The 23,804-nt window shown below is 50.6% G+C and overlaps 1 protein-coding gene across 19 annotated transcripts in view; it reads right to left on the reverse strand.

Annotated features, from left to right (window-relative positions):
- MICAL3 (microtubule associated monooxygenase, calponin and LIM domain containing 3) overlaps positions 1–23,804 on the reverse strand; it is a 2,299,897-nt gene that overhangs the window by 1,444,668 nt on the left and 831,425 nt on the right. For all 19 annotated transcript variants that reach the window (XM_069628665.1, XM_069628668.1, XM_069628663.1 and 16 more), the window contains one exon: positions 18,458–18,584. In XM_069628665.1, the coding sequence (XP_069484766.1) occupies positions 18,458–18,584 (127 nt within the window). The remainder of the gene's footprint in view (positions 1–18,457; positions 18,585–23,804) is intronic.

A 23,804-nucleotide genomic window follows, 5' to 3' on the forward strand; every position in this document is an offset into this window, starting at 1 on the left:
TGCCCTCTACCTAAGCACCTCCTTTGGCAGCCATCTTCAGATTCGGCAGCACGTAAAGTGGCAGTAGGACGAAGAGAAGAGCCAGAGAGGGGTTGGAGGGAGGGTTTGTATGTGAATAAATGCCAGACCCATGCTGGAGAACAACGGTTACAGGTAAGTAACTGGTTCCTTCTCCAGCATGGGGTCTGGCATGGATTCCCATGCTCATGAATACAAGAATACATAGCAGTACGCCCATGCACAACCACGGGAGGTGGCAAGGTCAACATTAAGCATCTTACCTCCTCACCAGGCTCACCTTCAAGCGAACAGGTTGCGCAGCACTGCCTGGCCAACTCTGGACTCCTCCCTGGAATCCCAGTCGCCACAGTAGAATCTTGTGAAGGTGTGTCGACCTCCACGTAGCAGCCCTGCATGTCCAGCAGGGGCACACCAGACGGGAACGCCGTAGTGGCAGCGATCGCTCTGGTTGAATGGGCGCTCAGACAGCCGGGCAACGGTCGGTTTGCCAACCGGCGACATTGCATGATGCAGCCGGAGAGCCATCTGGAAATGGAAGCCTACGAGAGGGCCTTCCCTTGGTTCACAGGTCTGCAGTTCACAAACAGCGGTGGTGTCTTCCGAAAACTCTTTGTGCGGTCCACATAGAACTTCAACGCTCTAGCCACATCCAGCGAGTGCAAAGTCCTCTCAGCCAGCGACAAAGGTGACAGAAAGAAAATAGGTAACACCAAGGGCTTGTTGAGATGGAAGTCCGATGGCACCTTGGGCATGAAGGAAGGGTGCGTCCTCAGCACTACCCTTGTCTTGTGGAATGTCAGATATGGAGGTTTACAGGAGAGGGCCTGGATCTCTCACACTCGTCGTGCCGAGGCGATGGCCACAAGAAATGCTGCTGCCTTCCACGATAGGAACTTCAACGGTGCCGGATGCAGAGGCTCGAATGGCGGGCCCATGAGCCTGGTCAGCACCACGTTGCGCTCCCACGCCGGGGCCAGAGCCTTCACCAGTGGGAACGAGCGGAACAGTCCTTTGATGAACTCCTTCACCAGGCGATGCGACCACAGAGATGACCGCCCCAGAGTTCTGGTGTAGCGGGAGATCGCCACCAGATGGATTTTGATGGAGGCGTGCGCCAGCCCCGCCTTGGCCAGCGACAGCAAGTACGGCAGCACTTGAGGGGCCGTAATCTGCCGAGGGTTGATCTTCTGTGCACGGCACCAGACAGAGAACCTCTTCCATTTGTGTCCATAGCACTTAAGAGTCGAGCACGCCCTGGCCTTTGCAAGCACCTCCTTGAAGTCTGCCGGGATATCGTACCCTCCAAACTCTAGTGTTGCAGGAGCCAGGCCTGCAGGTTCAGCGGTCCCGGGTCGTGATGGAGGATGGCGCCCCCTTCCCTTGCGAGAAGATCCGCGTCTGTCTTCAGTTTGACTGGGGTGGCGGGGGGACGCCGACATGTCCAGAAGGTCCGGGAACCAGATCTGCCTCCGCCACGCCGGTGCAACGATCATCCTGCACCGGGACAGTCTGAGTTGACTGATGAATCGCAGCAGCAAAAGCAGGAACGCATATAGTAACAGGCCGTCCAAGGGGAATGAGAAGGCGTCGCCCATGCTCCCCGGCTGGGGAACCTGCTGGCGAACCTCCGGCACTTGGTGTTTGTCGCCGTCGCAAATAGATTGATTTGGGGATTGCCCCATTGTCGGAACAGGAGATCCACTTGATCCTGCCGAAGCTCCCACTCGTGACAAGAGCGCAGCTCCCTGCTGAGTCAGCAGTGGTGTTCTTTATTCCTGCCAGATGGAAGGGTACCAGGAACATCCTGTGGGCGACGGCCCAGTGCTACAGATACTGCGCTTCCTTGGATAGAGCTGGGCATCTGGTGCCCCCCTGCTTACGGATGTACAACATCATGGTGGTGTGGTCTGTGAGGACCCTCACCACCTTGCCCTTCAGGGACAGGAGAAACGACCTGAGGGCCCAGAACACAGCTCAGAGCTCCAGGACATTGATGTGTAGTGACCTCTCCTCCAGAAGCCAAAGGCCTCTTGCATGGACATCTCCGGTGTGCGCTCGAGGCGTCCGTCGTCATTTTCCTGATGTGCCGGGGTCTGGAAGTCCATGCCCGCCGCTAGATGCGTGCCGTTGCCTCACCATCGGATCGCTTGGTGGAAAGTCTCGTTGAGGAAGATCTTGTCTTCAAAGCTGCCCGCCGCTTGCATCCAACGGGCGTCGAGGAACTCCTGCAGTGGCCGCATCCACAACCTGCACAGACGCAGGAGGTAGATGCACAATGACATCATGCCGAGCCGGGACTTTATGGACCTCACCCTGGCCACTTCCATGGTCAACAGCCGCTGTACCTTGCCCAAGATGGCTTTCGTCCTCTCCTCCGACGGTGAAGCCAACCCTGCCACTGTGTCAAGTCTGGCTCCCAGGAACAGGGCATCTTGCGACGGTACCAAGTGGAACTTTGCGAAGTTGATCGGGAATCCAAGTTCCAAAAGCAGGTGGACAGTCTTCGCTGTGTGATCAACGGTGAGTTCTCTTGACCTTGCTCGGATGAGCCAATCGTCCAGAAGGGGTATACACGGATCCCCTACAGGCGCAACAGCGCCACCACCGGTGCCAGGCACTTGGTGAAGACCCTTGGCGCCGACTTCAACCCAAAGGGCAGGGCCTTGAACTGGTAGTGCCGCCCTTGGACCACGAACCGTAGGAACTTTCAATGTCCTTTTTGTATGGGAATGTGGAAGTACGCGTCCTCCAAGTCCAGCGACGACAGGAAGTCACCTTCCTCCAATTGTCCCAGCACGTGCTGAAGGGTGACCAACCAGAACTTCTGGGACTTTATGTATTTGTTGAGGCGGCAAAGGCCTCGGATCGGCCGCCAGCCGCCGGTCTTTTTTCAGACAAGTACTGAGCGTATACTCCTGATCCCCGGAGCCTCTTGGAACGAGTTCTATCGTGCCCTTTCTCAGCATTGCTCATACCTCCAGAAGCAGCTGTGGCATGTGGTTTTCCTTCCTGGCCACAGGTGGGAAACGGCAACACTTTCTCTGGAACTCCAGGGAGTTCCCGTTGGCCAGGGTGCCCAGCACCCAACTGTCAGTGGAGATGGACTCCCACACGCTGACGAAATTCACCAGCTGGCCTCCCACCGGGGTGCTCAGGTGGGGGCCCGACGTCACGGCTGGTTCAGTCTTTTTGCCGAGGCCTTGCCACTTTGGCCTCCTTGGCGACGAAAATGTCCTCCTGTCTTGTTGCAGCCTCTGTAAGCTTCCTGCGATGAGGAGCTGGCTGCCTGGCCTTACGACAAGGCACTGCCGCCGAATCCTTTGGAGGCACCTTGAGACTTGCCTCCGAAGGTCCAAAAGGACGGCTGTCGCTGATGGAGAACCCAGGGCCCGTGCTGTCGGAATCCCTCTTGATGGCCTTCAGTGACTCGTCCACTGCCTTGCCGAACAGGTTGTTCCCGTCGAAAGGCATGTCCAGTACCCTGGTCTGCACGTCTTGACAGAAATCAGTATGCCCTGAGCAAACCGCGCGGCGAAGGCAAACACTGTTGCCCATCTGGCAAAAGCCGGTGTCGGCGATGTCCGTGGCCGCCGTGATGGCGTGGTCCGACGCCACCTCACCTTCCTGCAGGATTTCAGGGGTTTCTGCCCTCTTGTCATCTGGGAGGAAGTCCAGGATGGGAGCGATCATTGGCAGGGGGTGATGGGAGGTCTGTCCCGTCGTTACCACCATCGTTGTCCGTCCCTGTCGTCGTCATCTCCATCCCAGGCTGAAAGGGAGGTGGGGGATGGACCCGCCTCTGCTTGTTCAGTGGGCTCCGCGACGGTCCAGGTGCCGCTGGATCATCCACTGGTGGTAAGGGCAACCTTGTCCATCTCTGTACACAGGGTCTGCAACGCTATCAAGATCGCTCCTGAATTGTCTTGTGGCATCGGTTGCGACGGGCGCGAAAGCTGGGGAGCGGGTTCCTTAACGGTCCGCGATTCCACGTCGGCCCCACCATTGCTCTCTACGTCCGCCTCGTCGGGATCCCTCCCGTAGGCTCTGGCTTCCTTGAACTTCTTGTCCAGGATCTTTGACGCCAGCCAGCTCATCCTCAGAGGTGGCATCTGTGTCGGTTAGGGCTACCGTGCGCCCCCCCCCCCTCCTCATCCCGGATTTCACAGGGGTCTTCTCGATGGGCCGGAAAGAGGTTTCCCTCCTGGGTGGCAGGGAAACTCTAGGCCCGGAGGTTGTCACCAATGGGATAGCCTCCGCAGGTTGCGCCAGGGCCACCACGACTCCCTCAATCGAGGCCTTAGCTGGGTGAATCTGGGCCTTAACGACCTTCGAGGCCTTCACTGTGGGGGGAGGGTCACCGCCTCACTCCCACTTGGCCATCTCCGTCGGGATCGACCGGGGCTTCTCATGAAGCTTGCCCGTGTTCTCCGACTTCCTTTTCACCGAGCCAGAGCGTTGGCTCGTGGATGATGACGTCTGTGACATTGCGCCCTGCCTGGAAGCCGAGGAGCCCGAAGCAACTGCGCTCTCGGCGCCCGCGGACTTGCAGTGCTTAGCCTTTTGTTGGGCCCCTGTCGCCGGAGCCCCCTCAAAGGTCTTAGAAGACTGCTCGGACTTCTTCTCACCTGCTGCTGGGCTCTTCCCCTCCAGCCAGTTGGTGAGTCGAGTACGACGATCCTTCATTGTCCGGACAGACATGTTCTTACAGAACGCACAGTTCTTTTCCATGTGCGATTCGTCATTGTGAAGGCAGTAGAGCCACCGGGAGTGATCATCTTCCTTGAAGACCTTTTACAATCCACATCCAGGGCAGATCCTAAACAGCTTGGATCCAACAGGCGTCGTTTGTCCTGGGCCATGACCATGCGGGGTAGGCCTCAAAGATCTTCCACAATCCTCCAAGAAAGTGAAAACTCAATGAAAATTCGCCCTTGAGGGGTGTAGAAAATTCCGAAACGGGTCCCCGTTGATCGGAAGTGGAATCGGTGGAGCTTGAGGCTCGATTGACCAAAAAAATTAGACTAAACTCTTAAAAAAAACGCAATACACAGTAAAAGCTAGAAAGCTACAGCACGAGGACTCCCAACACTTGAACGTGCGGTAAAAATCTGAAGATGGCTGCCAGAGGAGGGGCTTAGGTAGAGGGCAGTCATTGGCTGGGGGCAGTATGACCCAGAGACCAGTGATTGGTTATTAGTAGAAAGACAGTTCAGAAATGAAACAAACTGATTTTTTCTTTACGGAGGATTCCCAGCCCGACTGCGGGGAATATGCATGAGCATGTGAATCCATGCCAGACCCCATCCTGGAGAAGTTGGTAATGCACCCCCCTACTGGGGATGCATGTGAGGGGACCTGGAGTGGAACGTCACTGTTTGGTAGGTGGCGTCCACCTCTAGCAGGGCTGCCTCTTCCCCGCCCTCTGCGCTGCCCTCTTGGGTAGCCCTGGGAAGATTGAGACTGGTAATTCCCCCAAGATGAGCCGTGGTTTTGGCTATAGTTTGACCCTCTTTGGGAATTTTGGCCTTGAAAGCGGCAAAAATTACCATTCCCCCTCTGTTCAGAGGGTTTGTTGGTGAGCAGACAAAGGGATCTCAATGTGTCGTAATCATCTTTTGCCGTTTTGAGTGCATCTGCGACGGCTTTGCTGAATAATACATTAAGCTTGACCGGCATGTCTATCAGGGTCGCTAGAGTTTCTGGCTTGAATCCGGACTGTCTTAACCATGCATGCCTCTTAATGATCGTACCTTCAGCAATTATTCTACCAGCATTATCAGCCGCGTCGAAGTTTGTCTTCAGGAGACAGCTTGACGCTGCCCTTCCCTCAGCTGCTACTTGCGCTAACTGGGACTTACAGGGTTCAGGTGAGGAGGAAAGCAATGCAGATCCTTCCTCCCATTTATGGCAATTATAGCTTGCTAGGAGGGTGGCACTGTTGGCTATTCTAGCCTGATAAACCGCAGATGAAGCGACTTTCCTCCCTAGACCATAGATTCTTTTGCTTTGCTTATCTGGAGGAGACTCTGAGGAAGCAAGTGGTGTTCCCGCTCTCTTTATCGTGGTGGTAACGACCAGGGAATCTGGCTTTATTTGTCCCCTGATATATAAAGGGTCAGAGGGAGCAGCGCAAAATAACTTTGACACATGGATTTACTGCATGTGTGAGGTTAGGTGTCTGCAAGGAAGGTAGAATTCTGCGCTGGACTGATTTTAGTAAAAGGATGGACTGTGTTACTGCCCTTTTGTCTCCCAGGATTTGCTCTGCGAAATCCCTGTCTGCCTGAACTTCCTGTGTATCTATCTGGAAGTTCTCAGCAGCCTTAGCCAACACCTCATTAAGAAAAGGCTGGTTATCGACTGGAGAATCATTAACAGGAGGGTCCTTAGGAATTGGGGAGTCTAAAGTGTAAGCTTCAGCCTCATCCTCAGCCTCCTGGTCCTTATCATCCCTGTCGTAGTAGGGGTCTGCAGCCTGTCCCTCCTCCAATTCAGGGTCAGGTTCTTCATGGAAAGAACTTGGGTCATAAGGCTCCACTACAAAGGGGTCTATTACTAAGTCCTGAAAGGGAGTATCAGAGCGAGCCCTCTTAGGAGGGGGTTGAGGAGACACAGGAGTGCCCCTGGAACCAGAAGGAGTCGAGGTGGGAGGTGTGTTCCTATAACTCAGAAAATAGTTAGGATCTTTTTCATAAAATGTTTCCATAAAGGTCATCCTTTTCATTACCCTGTATTTGTCCTAAGAGCTCCATTCCTTGGAGGTTAGTATAATTACAGACTGAAGGGTAAGGCCAATGTCCTCATCTGTGGGAGGTATAACTTTGGTCTTGGGGGCCGAAGGAGGTTCTTTAGATTTTATTAGCAGCCTTGTCCTCCCTATGCTCCTCATTAGAAGTGTGGGCATCTTTAGATAACTTTGATGTGTTTACCCCCTCCCCATGGCTAGAAGTTGTATTACTAAACTTTTTGGTGCCTTCCGCTTGGTCCGACGCATCGCGCTGACTTTCGGTGTCGTGATCCGACAAGGAGTGCAGAATTCCGGGTGTAGGGTTAGACGCGGAGCATCTAGTTTCGGTAGTGGGTCAAGAGACAGTGTCGTCATCTGACGACCGGGTGTCAGTTGGATGGACGACACCTTTTCCACCCGAGCACGGGTGGGCTTTGTCATGAGGCGACCGCGATTGGGACCGCCCAGAGTACAAGGATTTGGTGGACCGCTCTCTAGGTGACGACTGTTGCTGATCGCTCGACATGTGTGTTGAGTCTCAGCTGGGGCTAATGTGCTTGGTGGTTGATGTTAGTATTGCTCTTTTGCCCTGGTGTGGTCCCCAAAACATGGCCACCGGCTAGTCCTACGAGGTCGGGGGTCTGCACCTGGGTTGCTGAAGCCGCACTGTCGCCCTTGCTGTCCGATTCAGCGGCTTTGCTGCCATCGCTGAAAGCGCCCTCTATGTTCATGGCCTCTAGCTGCCTGGCGTAGTGGGCCCAGCGCTTCGTGGAGCGATCCTTTAGGGTTTTAGACTTAAAAAGCCTACAGGCCTTACAAGATGCCTCAAAGTGGTCCCGAGGGAGACAAATTGTAAACAGTATGTTTATCTACCCTGGGAAACTTCTTGTTACACTTGGGGCAATATATCCATCCTCTCCCTACTGATTGGGCCGAGGCCCAGGGTGGCCTTCCAAGGCCTGGGGTCCGTCGCAGCAGTCTTTGACGGAAGTCTCTCCGATCGTCACCTGCGTTGGTATTCGAAGTTCGGTGAACAAAGGATAGGAAGAGTTCTAATGGCAATTGAAATATAGGTAAGGCTTTATGCCTAAAGGAACTCTGCACAGATGCGTCCGAAAGAAGGCGGAAAGAAACAATCTGAGGGACCAACACGCGTTAGGGATCATGGGTACAGGAGACGTCACAATAGGGATAGTATTACTGGCACGCCCTATTCAACCTCCCTTTTCGAGTTTCAAAAACTAATACTCTGCAGCTTCCACTAGATGTCGGCCTATGCACAGCATGTGATCTAAGCAGAATCTACAAGCCTAAAAAAATAAAATGATTATATAATATATATATAAAAAATCTTAAGTCGTATTACCTACCCTTTACACTAAAACAGTGTAAGCAATTCTATAAAGCAGAGGATGAAACAGTAGCAAAGCAATAAGAACAGTATCAAATCACACTCCATATACCATGCCTTATAAATGACACGGTAGATCTAACTTTAGAAGTTATTCCCTATCAGGTAAGTAGGCACAATACCTTAGAGTCCAGCTCCAAGTCAGTCCCTATGAGGGTACTTGGAAGTCTCAAATGTTCCTGTGCACAATCTTTGGAAAATCCAACAACTTGGTAAGAGATGACAAGTGAAAGAACCAAGTGTAGTAACAGGTGAAGTAAAGATGTTTTGGGTACACCCTCAATCCCACCACATTAGCGGCTGATACTTGGTGGTGATCCTTGGCTATAACACCACTGATCATAGGCAGGTAGGAAATTGTTTAGGAAAGTATGAAAACAAGTACACATGCGCCCCATACTCAGATTTTCTGAGTGACCACCCCAGGAGAACTCAGTCGCTTGGACCACTTCTATTTGTCCTGATGAGAGGTTCAGGGTTCACAGGTGCAGAAGCTGGAGATTGTGATGCAATTGGGTTTAATTATGACAATTCACCAATGCCAGATTTGCAAGTTGTATGTTAACCATATCTGGCATTGGTGCATTGTCATAATTAGCCTGTGGGGGTTTCCACCTTCCAGCATAGTCGAATCTGTGTGTCTTGCATTTGCTGGAGTGTTAAAAATTAGGCTTTTTCAATCTTCTCTAGGAAAGACTAATCCGTTTGTTTTTACAATTTCTGCTGTGTTTAATGTTAGGGAAAATGTTAATTTCTGTGCCAATTCCCTTTAATCTTCGAGACCCCTAGCTCTTCGCTGGCCTCCAGGCTTTTTAAATTGTACTCCCGAGTGGGACCTTTTTCTCACTCACTCCTGTGTTCCACCCAGGGCTTTAAGTGGGCCGGGGCCTGCCGGGACCAGGCCCCGGCAGTCTCCAAAAAGTGGGACTGAGCCGGGGCCCTGCCGGGGCCCCCCCTTCCACTGCACGCAACATTGGCGGGATGCATTATCCCGTCGCGGCGGGAGATGCGCCTGCCATGAAGTCAGGAGTTCTGACAGAAGTGGCAGCCAACCACAGCGATGCTGTGCCTGGCTGCCACTTCTGTAAGTCATAGTAACTGCCTCTGGTGACCTCTCGCGCGAGGGGTCACCAGAGGCAGTTACTGTCCCTTTGTTTCCCCAGGTCGCTGAGGCGTCTTTAACCCTCGGCGAACCTGGGGATTCCTCGACATTTTTCGAGGTTTATGAAAGATGGCTTGAAAAGTACACAATTCAAGCCATCTTTTATAAAGCTTTGCCGACGGACAATTTTGTCCGTAGTCAAAGCTTTATAAAAGATGGCTTGAATTGTGTACTTTCAAAGCCATCTTTTATAAAACCGAAATGTTTTAAAAAAAAATGGCCAGAAAAGTAGGCAAACCGTAAGGTATGCACACACATATATATGCATGTTATATATCTGTGTGCGTACCTTACTATGGTTTGTGTACTTTGCAAGCTATCTTTTCTAAACATAGAAATACATATTTCTATGTTTAGAAAAGATGGCTTGCAAAGTACACAAACCATAGTAAGGTACGCACACAGATATATAACATGCATATATATGTGTGCATACCTTACGATTTGCGTACGTTTTAGGCCACGCCCCCAAATGAGGCCCCCCCCCTCGATTTCTTACCCCACTTAAAGCCCTGGTTCCACCCCAACCCCCGACTATGATGTTAATGTTCCTTACTGTTTTATGGAGTCTGGTAAACTCCATAGGCATCTGCTTTTGCATTGTGACACAGCACCTTTTGTGCAGTGCCACTGAGAAGTCCCCTGGACTTCCCTCTAATGTTGAGCTACATTTGCTTGGGTGAACTACTGTTCCCAAGAATAGTAAGATGACCCCTGTCTTACTTACCTTTGCCTTATGGGTCCAGCAGACACCACCCTATGTGGAGTGCTGGGGGATTACCTAGTAATCCCTTTAACCCATTCCTCATGTAACATTGTGTTACACTAACTCACTTGAATGGCTGGTGGCAGTGGTTTCTTTTTTTACTACCTAGTGACCTGGATCTGCAGGCTGATAACTCAGCTGCAGTGCTGCACACCAAGGTGAAAAGTTTCTCAAAATGGCCCCCGCCTTCTTTTATCGCCATTTCTTGTTAGTTTCTTCTAGGCTTTTACTCTGTTTGCATCAGGTTTGTTCCGTTAGTGTAGTTGTCCTTTGACAGGCTTCAGCCCTAAAGCCCTCCCAAGCACCCGTGTGTATGGAAAGGCAGGAACTGAGGGAGGGTCCCGAAACTTCCCTGTCTTTTGTCTCTAGGTGTGCCTGAGTGAAACCAGTTCCTATTGACCAGCTGGCTGTCCTAAAAGGACAGCCACCCTGCTGTGTGATTGACATCCTAGGGCTGAATGGGAAGGATCTGCGTGATATTTCCGTCCTGGAAAAATCCGCCATGGAAATGTTTGCATGGGAAATGTACACACTACAAATTTTCGTTAATTTCCCATGCGAACATCCAATAGAAAACCATACATACCCCCACCACCCCACTTAGCTTTCCTTCTTTCGCGCTATGTCCCTGCAGTGCCGGTTCCCTCTCACTTCCGCGATCGGGTACCAGCGCCGGAGGGTCCTTTTCTATTTTTTTGGGGAGCTGCAGGGGTGTCTCCCGCAACCCCTGGGCTTTTTATTTCTGGCAGGGAGCTGCAGGGGAAGTACTGAGCGGGGTGTTGTGGGGGACACCCCTCCCTAGCCCCATACCGACCCAACTGGAACACCTAAACACATACCACAAAAAGTTTGAACTTTTAGTAGTTCGAACTTTTCGTGGTGTCTCTTTTAGGTCTTTTGGTGTCTGAAACCAATGGGAACTGGCATAAAAAGCGAGATTTTTGAACTAAGAGCAGAGTCGACCACTGGAGGAGAGAATCCAAAGCAGAGGAGGAGAGAAGACGCCAGCAGCACGCTCATGGACCGCAGGGGTGCCCGGTGAAGCCATGCAGCTCTGCTAACCCAGTTTTCGAATCGACAGGGAAAACCCACAAAGGACGACTTCCTCCCTTAGGCTGGTTGGACCAACTAAACCCAAGACTCCATTCCCGTGGTTGCTCTGGACCGTTCTGGTTGCTCGTCCGCAGCATCTGCCAGTACTCAGTGTGCACTGTCAGCGTCTGTCGTTTTTCTCCGACCAGCCACAACAGCGCATTTGGCCTCCTAGGGTTTCAATGAGACCGATTGTTTCTTTGAATACCGCTCCTCTAGTGGGTCTGTTTACTCGCCTCACTGTTCTCTCCTAGGAAGAATGGGCACATCATGGGTCAGAAACCGAGTCAACCATTATTAAAGGGATTATCAGATTATCACAAACTCTAGCCCCTGCATACACCATGGAAGTGTTCTTGTGTGGGCGGCGGGGAGAATGGTGACTTATAACTCTCTGGGATTTTCCTGTCCCCCAAGGGGGTGGGAGGAGTCCCCTCCAGAGAGATCCCTCTTGACCAGTCTACTAGGGCGTCTGAAGTGTAGTGTATGCCCTTTACTAGTATCAATGGGGGTGGGCTCCCCCTTCGGGTGAGGGGACGGTCCCCTTGCATTCGTCACAGAGACCAAACCACAGCACAATTCAACACCCACCTCTTTGTAGCATCAAGCTGCTACAGGGGGGGCTTCAGTACCTTCAATTGAGCCTGTGCTATGCAGCCAGGGATGGATACCTGTATCCAGGCTTGCAACTAGCTCCTGCAAAAGATTATGTTTAACACACATTTGTAGATGGGTCCAAAAGAAGGATTTCCAACGGTCAATGTCTTTTTTTTTTACAATTTAGGTCTCGATTGTTTACAGACAAGAATGAGGTCTTCAAGGAAGACATATGGAGCAAGTTACTTAGCTGTAACTGTTGTTCTCCAACATGGGTCTGGCATGGATTCACATGCTCATGAATATTCCCCGTCAGGCTGGCAATCCTCAGTAAAAGAAAAAAAATCAGTTTGTTTCATTTCTGAACTGTCTTTCTCCTAACAACCAATCACTGAGCTCTAGGTCATACTGCCCCCAGCCAATGACTACCCTCTATCTAAGACCCTCCTCTGTCAGCCATCTTCAGATTTGGTAGCATGTAAATTGGCAGTAGTACCAAGAGAAGAGCCGCAGAGGGGTAGGCGGGAGGGTCCACATGTGAATCCATGCCAGACCCATGCCTGAGAACAACAGTTACAGGTAAGTAACTGGTTCCTTCTCCAGCATGGGGTCTAGCATGAATTTACATTCTCATGAATAAAGAATACATAGCAGTACACACATGCCCAACCACAGGAGGTGGCAAGGTTCAACATAAGCATCTCTTACCTCCTCACCTTCAAGCAAACAGGTTGTGCAGCACTGCTTGGCTGACTCTGGACTCCTCCCTGGAATCCCAGTCGATGCAGTAGATTTTCATAAAGGTGTGTGTCGACATCCACGTAGCAGCCCTGCAGATGTCCAGCAGGGGCACCCCAGACAAGAACGCTGTTGTAGCAGCGATCACCCTGGTGGAATGGGCTCTTGGACGGCTATGCAGCAGCTGGTTTGCCAACCGGTGACAGTGGGTGATACAGCCGGAGAGCCATCTGGAAATGGAAGATTTGGACAGGGCCTTCCTATGGTTCACAGGACCAAAGTTCAAAGAGCTGAGAAGTCTTCCGGGAACTTTTTGTGCGGGCCACATAAAACGTCAGCGCTCTAGCCACATCCAGGGAGTGCAAAGTCCTTTCAGCCAATGACAAAGGCATCGGAAAAAAAAAAACAGGCAACACCAAGGGCTTGTTTAGATGAAAGTCTGACAGCACCTTAGGCATGCAGGAGGGGTACGTCCGCAGCACCACCCTAGTCTCGTGGAAAGTCAGGGTAAGGTGGTTTACAGGAGAGGGCCTGGATCTCACCCACCAGTCATGCAGTGGTGATTGCCACGAGAAAAGCCATTTTTCACAACAGAAACTTGAGAAGAACAGAATGCATAGGCTTGAACAGGGTTCTCATGAGCCTAGTAAGCGCCACATTGAGCTCCCAGGCCAGAGCCTTCACCAGCGGGAACAAGTGGAATAGTCCCTGGAATTGCTTGACCAACTGATGCGACCACAAGGAGGGTCGTCCTGGGGATCTGGTGTAGCGGGAGACAGCCGCCAGATGAACCTTAATGGAGCCGTAAGCCAGCCCCAATTTGGCCAACAGCAAATACGGAAGCAGCCAAGGGACCTTGAGCGTCGATCTTCTGAGAATGGCACCAAATGGCAAATCTCTTCCACTAGAGACCGTAGCATTTCAAAGTGGACGATACTCTAGCTTTGGCGAGAACTTCCTGCCAGTCCGCGGGAGATCATAGCCACCGAATTCTACCGCTGCAGGAGCCAAGCCTTCAAGTTCAGGGACCCTGGATCTTGATGAAGAATGGCACCTCCTTCCCTGGTGAGAAGATCTGCGACAACTGGCAGCTTGACTGGTGGGGGTGCGGACATGCTGAGAAGGTCCGGGTACCAGATCTGCCTTGGCCACGCCAGGGCGACGAGGATCATCCGGCACCGGAACCGTCTGAGTTGACTGATGACTCAAAGTAACAATGGCAACGGAGGGAACGCATACAGAAAGAGGCCTTCCCATGCTCCCCTGCTGGGGAACTTGCTGGCAAACCTCTGGCACTTGGTGTTCAACGCCGTCGCCAACAAGTCGATCTGGGGATTGCCCCATTTGAGGAACAGGTAATCCACACTCGTGACAAGAGCAAAGCTCCCTGCTTATAGAGTCACCGACCGCGTTCTTTACTCCTGCCAGATGAAAAGGGATGAGGAACAACCTCTGGCCGATTGCCAAGTGCCATAAATCCAGCGCCTCCTTGGAGAGTGCTGGGGATCTGGTGCCCCCACGTTTCCCGATGTAAAACATTGTGGTGGTATTGTTTGTGAAGACCCAAAACCACCTTGCCTTTGAGGGATGGCAGGAATGATTTGAGGACCTAAAACACCACCAGTATCTCCAGAAGGTTGATGTGCAAAGCCTTCTCCTCCAGCAGCCACAGGTCTCTTGCATGAAGACTTCCGATGTGGGCTCCCCATCCTTTCAAGGAAGCGTCCGTGGGGACCGTCTCCTGATGTGGTGGGGCCTGGAACTCTGCGCCTCCGGTCAGATGTAAGCGCATGCCCCACCACCTTATCGCCCGACGGAACCCCTCGTCGAGCGCGATCTTGTCCTGAAAGCTTCCGGACAACTGAATCCAGTGGGCGTTGTGGAACTCCTGCAGAGGGCGCATCTGTAACATGCAGAGTTGGATGAGATAAATGAATGATAACATCATGCCAAGCAGAGACTTGATAGCCCTCAGTGTGGCGATCTTCAGAGCTAGCAGCCGTTGCACCTTGCCCAGGATGGTCGCTACTCTCACCTCCGACAGTGACGCCAGGCATGACACCGTGTTGAGCCGGGATCCCAGAACAGCGCGTCCTGCGATGGAGTCTAGCAGGACTTTGCATAATTCACTGAGAACCCCTAGATCCGTCAGCAGGCCGACAGTCCTCGCTGTGTGGTCGACAGCGATGTCCCTTGAACTGGCCCGGATGAGCCAGTCGAAGTACAGGTAGACCTGAATCCCTTGCAATCGTAGATGGGCCGCCACCGGCGCCAGGCCCTTGGTGAAGGCTTGTGGGCGCCGACTTCAGGCTGAAGGGAAAGGCCTTGAATTGGTCATGCTTCCCCTGAACAACGAAGCGCAGAAACTTGCGGTGTCCCTTGTGAATGGGGATATGGAAATATGCACCCTTCAGATCTAACGACGACAGAAAGTCTCCCCTCTTGTAGCTGTCAGAGCACGGATTGAAGAGTGACCATTCAGAACTTCTGGGACTTAATGCGTTTGTTTAGTCGTCGCAGGTCGAGAATGGGCCTCCAGCCCCCGGTCTTCGTGCGCACCAGGAAGTACCTTTAATACACTCCGGAGCCCTGGAGTTACTTTGGAACTCTATCGCCCCGTCCTTTAGCATGGCCCGAACCTCCAGCTGCAGCTGAGGGACGTGGTTTTCCCGTCAGACCACCAATGGTATTTGGGGACACTTCTGTTGGAACTCTAGAGTGTCCGTGGGCAAGAGCGTCCAGCACCCAACCGTCGGTGGAGATGGACTTCCACACGCTGACGAAGTTCGCCAGCCGGCCTCCCACCAGTGTGCATGGGTGGGGGCCAGACATCCCGGCCGGTTCATTCTGGTCTGGAGGTCGACGGGGCGCCTTGGGGTCCCTGGTGATTACGGCGTCGTCCTCCAAAGGCCTTGGAGCGACCCCTGTTGGTTTCCTGAGCCGAATAGCGGGGATTGGCAGTAAGAAGAGGAGCCCCCGCCGTAACCCTTCGAAGATTGGGAGAGACTTGCCTCCTGAGGACCGAAAGGACGGCCGTTGCTGCTGTAGCGTGCCAGGGCATGTGCCGTCCCCGTTTCTGCCTTGGTGGCCTGTAGAGAGTCATCTACAGCCTCCCCGAAAAGATGGTCTCCGTCAAAGGGCATGTCCAAAACCCTTGTCTGGACCTCCTGTCGAAAGTTGGTGGCCTTGACCCAGCCACGGCTGCGAAGGCAAACGCTGTTGCCCATCTGGTGGAAACCCACGTCCGCGGCCCCTGATGGCGTGGTCAGACGCCACCTTGCTCTCTTGAACAACCTCCAGCACAGGTGCGAGCTTGAACCACAGCTCCCGGTTGTAGCGCGCTATGATAGAGAGGGCGTTGACGGCCTTGATGATCGTCGCTGCAGAGGAGATGACCCACCTCCCCATCGCATCCAATTTCTTCCCCTTGCTGTCCAGTGGCGTGGATGCTGCCAAAGACGTAGCGCCCGAGGACAACCTCTTGGCCGCTGCAGAAATCACTGAATCCGGCGACGGTTGGGCCGGCAAGCACTTGGGCACGGAGTCCGGGACCCTGTACTACTTCTCTAAGTGGTCCCTCTTCGCGGGGCCGTAGACTGGTTCTTCATAAGCGACAGTCCTTCATCCCAAATGTCATCCAAGAGGGGGGCTGAAAGGATGGTCTTCCTCTTCACCTCGCAGCGCTGGTATAAGAAGCCCTCTTTCTCCTCTGAACATGCTGGAAGAGCTCCAATGCTCTGGAGATCATTGCATGGAATAAACCTATCGCGTCCGGCGGAGAGGATCTGTGCGGAAGCAACAGGAGGCCCCCATCCCGCCGTCGTCTGTGCCAGTCGTTGCTGTGGCCGACCCCATCTCACCCGTGGGGGTTAGCGGAGAAGGAGGTGATGGGTAGCAGAGGTTGCCTCTTCCTCTTCTTGGATGGAGGTTCCACCATCAGCGGAGCGATCAGCATGGGTGCCGCTGGGAGAGCGGGCGGTGGCGTCGCCGGCATCCTCTTATGCATCTCAGACACAAGAGTATGAAGGGTAGAGAGAATGTCCATTGAAAGATCTCTAGGTGGCGGCTGTGGTGCAGGGACCAGCAGCTGGGCGTAGGTGCCGAGCCAAGGCCTTCGTCGTCCTGAGGCCCTCCGTCGCCCTCCTCAACGGTATCTGTCGTCTCCCTCGTCTGCTCCCTCATCGTAGGGCCCGACTCCGACGTTTCTCTCGTTGCCACCCTCCTCCTGGGAGGTGGACGAGTTACACTTCAGCCAAGGACATATCCATGCGCTGGAGGACTTAAACGCCCCCCCCCCCTTTCTTCGCGTCAAGAGGGGACGGTCTCAGGGAGATGACCGGCATCTTCTTCTCCAGGGTCTTCTCAGTGGGCTGGAATGAAGACTCCCTCCTGGCAGGGAGGGACACTCTTGCCTTCCAAGGGGTGCCCTGCGGGTCCACCCCCACGGCCTTCAAAAGAGACGCCACCACAACTTCGATGGAAGGGGCCGCCTTAGTCTGTTGCACCTGGGCCTTCATGGTCAGGCCAGCCTTGTCCTGCTTGGCTTTCGTGGTCACCCCAGACACCTTATCCTGCTTGGCCTTCTTCTTAGGTGCCAGCCCAGAGGCCCGGTCCCCTTTTGCCTTCTCCATCGAGGGTAGGCCGGACACCATACCCAGTTTGGTCTTCTCCTTGGATGCCTCTGGGCCACCTTCAGCTTCCCCGGGTGATCAGACTTCCTCTTGGATGAAGATCCGGAGCGTTGACTTGAGACCAATGCCACTGGTGATGTGGAACGCGGCCTGGCGGACTAGCCCGCCGCAACGCTGCTCCCGACAGTAGCAGACTACGGCGCTCAGCATTTTGTTGGACCCCCGTGGGAGGGGTGCCCTCAAAGGCCTTAGAAGCCTACTCGCCCTCCAACGTGTGAGTCGAGAGTTCATGGCAAAATGCACAATCTTCCTCCTTGTGCGTAGGGTTCGGGCACTGTGAATGTTTGTGGTCCATAAATACATTCCGCAAACCGCAGTCGGTGCAAAGCTTGAAAAGAGGGGGAATCCTTCTCGTCCAACATGATCCAAACGGTGTAGGCCTGAGCAATCTTCTGGAAGCCTCCACAGAGAAACTCCACCCTTGAGGGGCAATGAAGAATTCGAAAAACAAGTCCCCGTTAATAGGAAGGTTGATCAATTGAGCACATTTGCTCGATTAACTGAAAAATAGAGTAAAAATCTTCCAAAAAGCGAAAATCGCAGTAAAAGCTCCAGAGCTAAGCACGAGGACTCCAAACACTTGAAGCAGTAAAAATCTGAAGATGGCTGCCGGAGGAGGGGCTTAGGTAGAGGGCAGTCATTGGCTGGGGCAGTATGACCATGAGCTCAGTGAATGGTTAGGAGAAAGACAGTTCAGAAATTGAACTGATTTTTTCTTTAACCAAGTATTGCCAGCCTAACGACAGAATATTTATGAGCATGTGAATCCATGCCAGACCACATAATGGAGAAATTAATATATATTGTAAAAGTTATAAGTGATGTCCCACACATGAATTAAACTGTAGGCGCCAAGTTGGCTGGGTGCAAATTAAAAAATAAAGTAAGTCCTAAAAATCACCCCACAAATGGTACAACCTACATAAGAGCTTTTTATTCACAAACCCACACACAACTGCAGAAAACAGGAATACAAACATAGTAACAGGCAGTGGGCTCTTGATTTTTTTCTTTTTTAAAATACCTACATTAAATGATTAGACACCCTTCAGATGTCCAATTAATGTTTAAATAAACTGCCCTTGAAATCAGAGAGCAAAACATGTGTTCCAAAGCTGGAAAACAGATTTTAGGAAAATTGAAGATAAGATCTAAATCGCATTACCATTCAGTGTAATTCATTGCCATAACATTGCTCTTAAGCATTTTAAGGATATGTGTTAACCAGAAAAAGAGTCCTAGCAGGGATTACCTGGTGTGGCCTGAGAACGTGGACGGCGATGTTGGGATACCTCGTGCTGGGATCAATACTGTACTGGCTGAAGTTTTTGTTCACATTCTCGGGGGTTGTCTGGGGGAGCAGCCGATAAATACTTTCTCTGAAAAAAGAAAGCTATCCTCAGAAGATTATACAAATAAGGCCCCGGTATAGACATAAAAAACAGCAGTAGAAGCTCCTGTATATATGTAATAATTTGCCAGCCTGGAAATACAAAGCAAATGCCCAAGAAGAAACAAATACTCTGCAATATCATAGGCTCACATCAAGAAGATATACATTACAACAGCACACAAGTGGTTAGATCAGAATTTTGAGTGTGAAGCTTTGTTTCCTCCAAATTCAGAGTAAGGTAGGTTTTGGTTTCCTATTTCACTCCCATCACATTCTTTGTTTTCCTGCAGTGTCAAATACAAGTGGCGCACAAGGTGGTGAACTAGGGGTTGCTCTGTCTCCCCAGAATGGAAGAAGACACTTGGACAGCAGAGGTAGAACCAAGACCAATAAGTGACCATGTGTGCCTGTAGTAAACTATTTGCTTACAATATACAACGTGGCACCAGAGTATCATGGGTGACCAGAGTACTAGAGAAACAGCAGTGTACTAGAGAAACAGCAGTGTACTAGAGAAACAGCAGTGTACTAGAGAAACAGCAGTGTACTCCAGTTTTAAACCCAGGCTGTGTCTTTTCATTGCAACTGCTTATATACATTTTACCATTTAATACAAGGATGAAGTGTTGGAGTAGATTCTCTTCAACTACAGTTTTGTTGCTGCATTCATTATGTCCAAGCTGTGCAATCACCATCTGTTTAAGGAAGAGTGCTCAGCTATTTCTTATGTAAAGTTAGAGATATGCATCTCATCAAAGGTCTGTTTATTATTTAGAGAAATGTCAAACTAGTTTGGGATGCATAGCCACCCCATTACAGAACAAGCAGTCTCTTCCAAGAGACTGCAATGGCATCTGCCAAGAACCGCTTTGAATTGCCCAATGCCCATTTCTCTTAAATAGCATGGGCCAAAAGGTCTTACCATGGTCGTGTGACCTGCAGGACCGGTTGTCTATCAAAGGGCCTGTGCGAGGCACACCAGAGACTTGACAAGAGGATGGCTTTGGAATGCTCTGGTTCACCAGGAACAAACACCCAGCAATCAACAGGTGATCTGCCAGTCAAAAAAATAATTTTCTTCAAGACACTCTGAATAACCCACAGAGCAATCCACAGCCAAGGAGCGGAATTCATAGAGGAAAACATGCTCATTTACAAGCCAAATTGAACACTGAGATCTAAGAACAATATTTGCCTTGAACCAAAACCTTTGTACGTAGTTGAAATTTGGTGCATAAGCATTCTACTGCATCTCGGCAAAACTCTGGAACTCACCCCAAAAGAAATTTGAACAGAAGAACATCCAACATACAGAAAACACTAAAATCATGACCCCTTACCTCACTGAGCTAAACCGAAAACTCAATACAAGAGAAACACCCAAATCAACATAAACCTAATTAACCGAAACCTGGCTACCCAGGGAAATAAAGCACTTTAACGCAGCCCACATTAGAAGAAACTGAGCCCTGCCAAAAACATAACCCTCAAAGAGAAGGGCACAGAGGCCAACCTCATCACTAAACCTACTAACAACTTTTCTATATCCCGCGTACTCACCCGCAAACACCAAAACAAAACACACATACCTCTAGAGGAGCAGAAACCTGAAGCTGGCACAAACTGCACACAATCTGCAATCCCCATCTAAACCAAACACTACAGATACCCGAACAAGAAACACTGAAGCCACCCCATACACTCATGCACAAAACGCAGCCAAATCATTACGTACCAAAAAAACGAACTGAGCAGAGGGTGACCGGTTTTTCCAAACTGAAGCTACCAACAGCACATCAAACCTCTTACTCTCGCCCTCTCCATCCCTCCATCTAACCCGCCTGAACCCTCCCAACTTTCAAAGCGGTGCTTGGTATAAAACACAACAATATAACATCTTCAGGGATGGACAAGAGGTAAACGAACCCATTTGTAAAAAAGCAGGGGATAAAATACTCATTCTATAACAGCAGTGCACTCATGAACCACCATTGTATCTGCATAATAACTGATGTCCCTCATGTCACAATCTTTTAGCGTGCCCAAGGACCAAAGCACACATTACTTCAATACACACTTAAATGAGCTGGTAACAAAGAGTTACCAGAGTCCATTTTACTCCTGCTATCCTACGTAACCGGTTACTTACTGCACATTTAAATAAAAACTATTTCTGAAAGCATGTGGAAAGCATGTGGGAAGCGGACCACAGGGGCGTTGGGGGCAGGGGGGGGTGGTGGCTTTTACCTCGAATAAAAAATTGCTCAGGGGTTTGAAACCTACTTGGATGTGGCCACACACCCCTTAGCCCAGCACCTTTACATGAGAGTCAGGATAGGTCAGCCAAGTCTGGCAGCCTCACCTCCAGATGGGCGGCAGCAAGAAATAACTGCCAGATTTGCGGCCAAGCAAGGAAGACCACTTTGTTTTTCTGTGAGAGATAAGCTGGTGCAAGGAATAGGTACCTGAAATCACTTTGTAACTATGGTATTCGACGCACAAGGGATGCTTTAGAACTGTTTCGCCACTCCCAAAACATCAATATAGTGCACTTTGTGACATCCTACCATCTGGCCTTCCAGCAGGCTCTGATGACCCTTTTCTTCTGAAGATCTCCCTTGATATGTTTGTTCTGGATCAACCACCTCTGCTCAGCACCAAGATGCCCTAGGGTGTACGTGCGCTTTATAAAGACATAACAGATAAATAACCCCTGTGATAGCAATTGACTGTTTTTCAGATGCTCTTGATAAGTGTTTTCAGATTTTATCCCTTGAAATTTCTAACCCACTATGATTTTTTTAAATGCACAAATCTTATTTGTATCGTCATTCATGACTTATTCAATGTATAATGCACCGTATCTTTATGTGGCCAATAACTGCCGAATAAAGCCTTGTGATGATGAAAACTATTCCTCCAGGATTTGAATCTTTCACAGATTAACTTGCTTCAACTATTCCCAGTCAGACCGAGAACATAAGTAATCATTTAACAGCAGCAAAGATCAAGAGCGTTATCACTTTACATTACATAGACCCATCTAACAGCATGAAGGCCATTTGTCAAAAAAGTCAGTGATGGGGCAGTCCCCTATTTCCACCATCGGCCATCTTCAGATTCTAAAAGCACAACGAGCCTGGGTAAATTATGGAGCCTCAAAGTTTTGCAGCACTGCCAATCCAAACCTTCACTTAGCTTCATGCTTGCATGTCGAAGAAGTAGCGCCTGGTGAAGGTATAATGTACTGCCTGCAGAGCTGACCTGCATATATCAAGGAGTGGGGCTCTCCCATCACTACAGGCGTAGAAGTCTTTGTTCTTATTATTAAAATATATTTTTGTAGCGCAAGCCTAACTTGAGAGCAACAGAGTGCTATACAGGCCAGAGTAAAACATTGATCATTAGAGTTTAACAAGTCATCAGGTAACTATTGGTAATAATTATCACAGCACAATGGATGGGGGTAGGCACAAGACAGTCGGAATCTAGGTTACCCAATCAGTCTCTCCCAAGTGCCTATTGGGTGTGTTGTGGCTTAAGGCAATCATTGCTCAGGCACAATTTATCATCCTTGCTTGGCAAAAGTAGTAACATTTCTTTTGCTCCACAGCCACATGCAGCTGCATTAACATTAGAAAGTCTTTAGCTCAGTTTTAGGAATATTGGAAGGCGCTCTTGATAACTAATATGTGAAGCACCTTTTCAGATGAGCATAGCTTGCTGAAAAATGTAGATAGACTCACTCGACTTGGCAGTAGACCCCAATTTTGCAAACAAGAGTCGAGAGTAGTGGTGTAATTGGTTGCACTGCTTCTTACTCACAGACATCAAACACTATCGAAGGCAAATGCAAGTTATTGGCAGGGCTACTTACATAAATTATAAGTTACTCACCGTAGTGACTACTTACTCTTAGTCCCCTTTCCTCCATATTGTATGGGTGCCCATCGCTAGGGATAGGAAACCGAACCTTTTTCACCAGAAAAAAAAAATCTTCCCCTTTAAATTTCAATGCATGCGGGGGCGTGCTCCCCTGACTCCACCCACTGGCACCACTCTGTCTCCTTTGACGCATCGACAATATTAAGATTGCCTATTGACACAGGTTTTATTAAGGGGGACGATGGTGGGACATATGGAGGAAAGGGGACTATAGACTAGGAGTACATTAGTCACTACGGTGAGGAACATAATTACTTCTACGTCCCCGTCCCCTTTCCTCCATACTGTATGGGCGATTACAGCTGAATGCAACCCCAGACAGGGAGTTGCCCCTCTTAAGAAAAGTTCGAAAACGTCCAACTTGGCACTAGCAGCCAAGCAGTAGTGCTTACAAAAGGCAGAGGGGCTATCCCACGTAGCCACCTTGCTGATAGTCTGCCATGGTACGTGTCTTTGGAAAGACACCACCGTGCCCTTGGATCCAATGGCATGGGCGTGCATGAATGCTGGCAAAGGCTTGTTCTGCCCCTCGTACGCCTCCTTGATGGCCATAACCATCTACATTGCTATAGAAGCCTTGGATGCTTGACAACCTGTCTTGATCCTCCGAATGTGATGAATAGGGTGTCCAATTTACAGAAGCTCTTGGTCCAGTCCAGATAAAATCTTAGGGCACTCCTGATATCCAGACAGTGCAATACCTTCTGAGCACTATTCTTTGGGTCAGCAAAGAACGTTGGGAGTACCATCTCCTCATTTACGTGAAAGGAGAAGACGACCTTGGGAAGAAAGGCGGGAGGCGTCCTGAGCACCACTTTGTCACAGTGAAAGTTTGTGTAGGGCTCTGAAGCCACAAGGGCCTGAATTTCGCTGATACGGCGTGCCGAGGTAATGCCCACCAGCATGGCCGTCTTAATGGTAACCAGCTTGCTGTCCGCGGACGCCATGGGCTCAAATGGTTTGTGCGCCAGGGTACTGAGCACCACATGTGGATGTTTGATAGGCAGCTATAACCTGGTTAGAGCCGCCAGGTGTCTCAACCACCAGATTGGAGGATGAGAAAATATCACCACGTTCTTTTAGGCCTATATGGCCGCTAGATACGTTTGTGAATGTGTCCACCTGCACTCTTGAATCGGCCAAATGCGCTGAGAAGGATAGAACATCATCCAGCAAGCATGTCAATGAGTCATTCTTGTTTGATTCTGCCCAGTGACAAAACCTAATCCACTTGCTCTTGTATTGACTCTTGTGGAGTCAC

The sequence above is a fragment of the Ambystoma mexicanum genome, chromosome 12 (genome assembly GCF_040938575.1).
Source record: "Ambystoma mexicanum isolate Mex_15411 chromosome 12, UKY_AmexF1_1, whole genome shotgun sequence".
Classification (NCBI taxonomy): Eukaryota; Metazoa; Chordata; class Amphibia; order Caudata; family Ambystomatidae; genus Ambystoma; species Ambystoma mexicanum.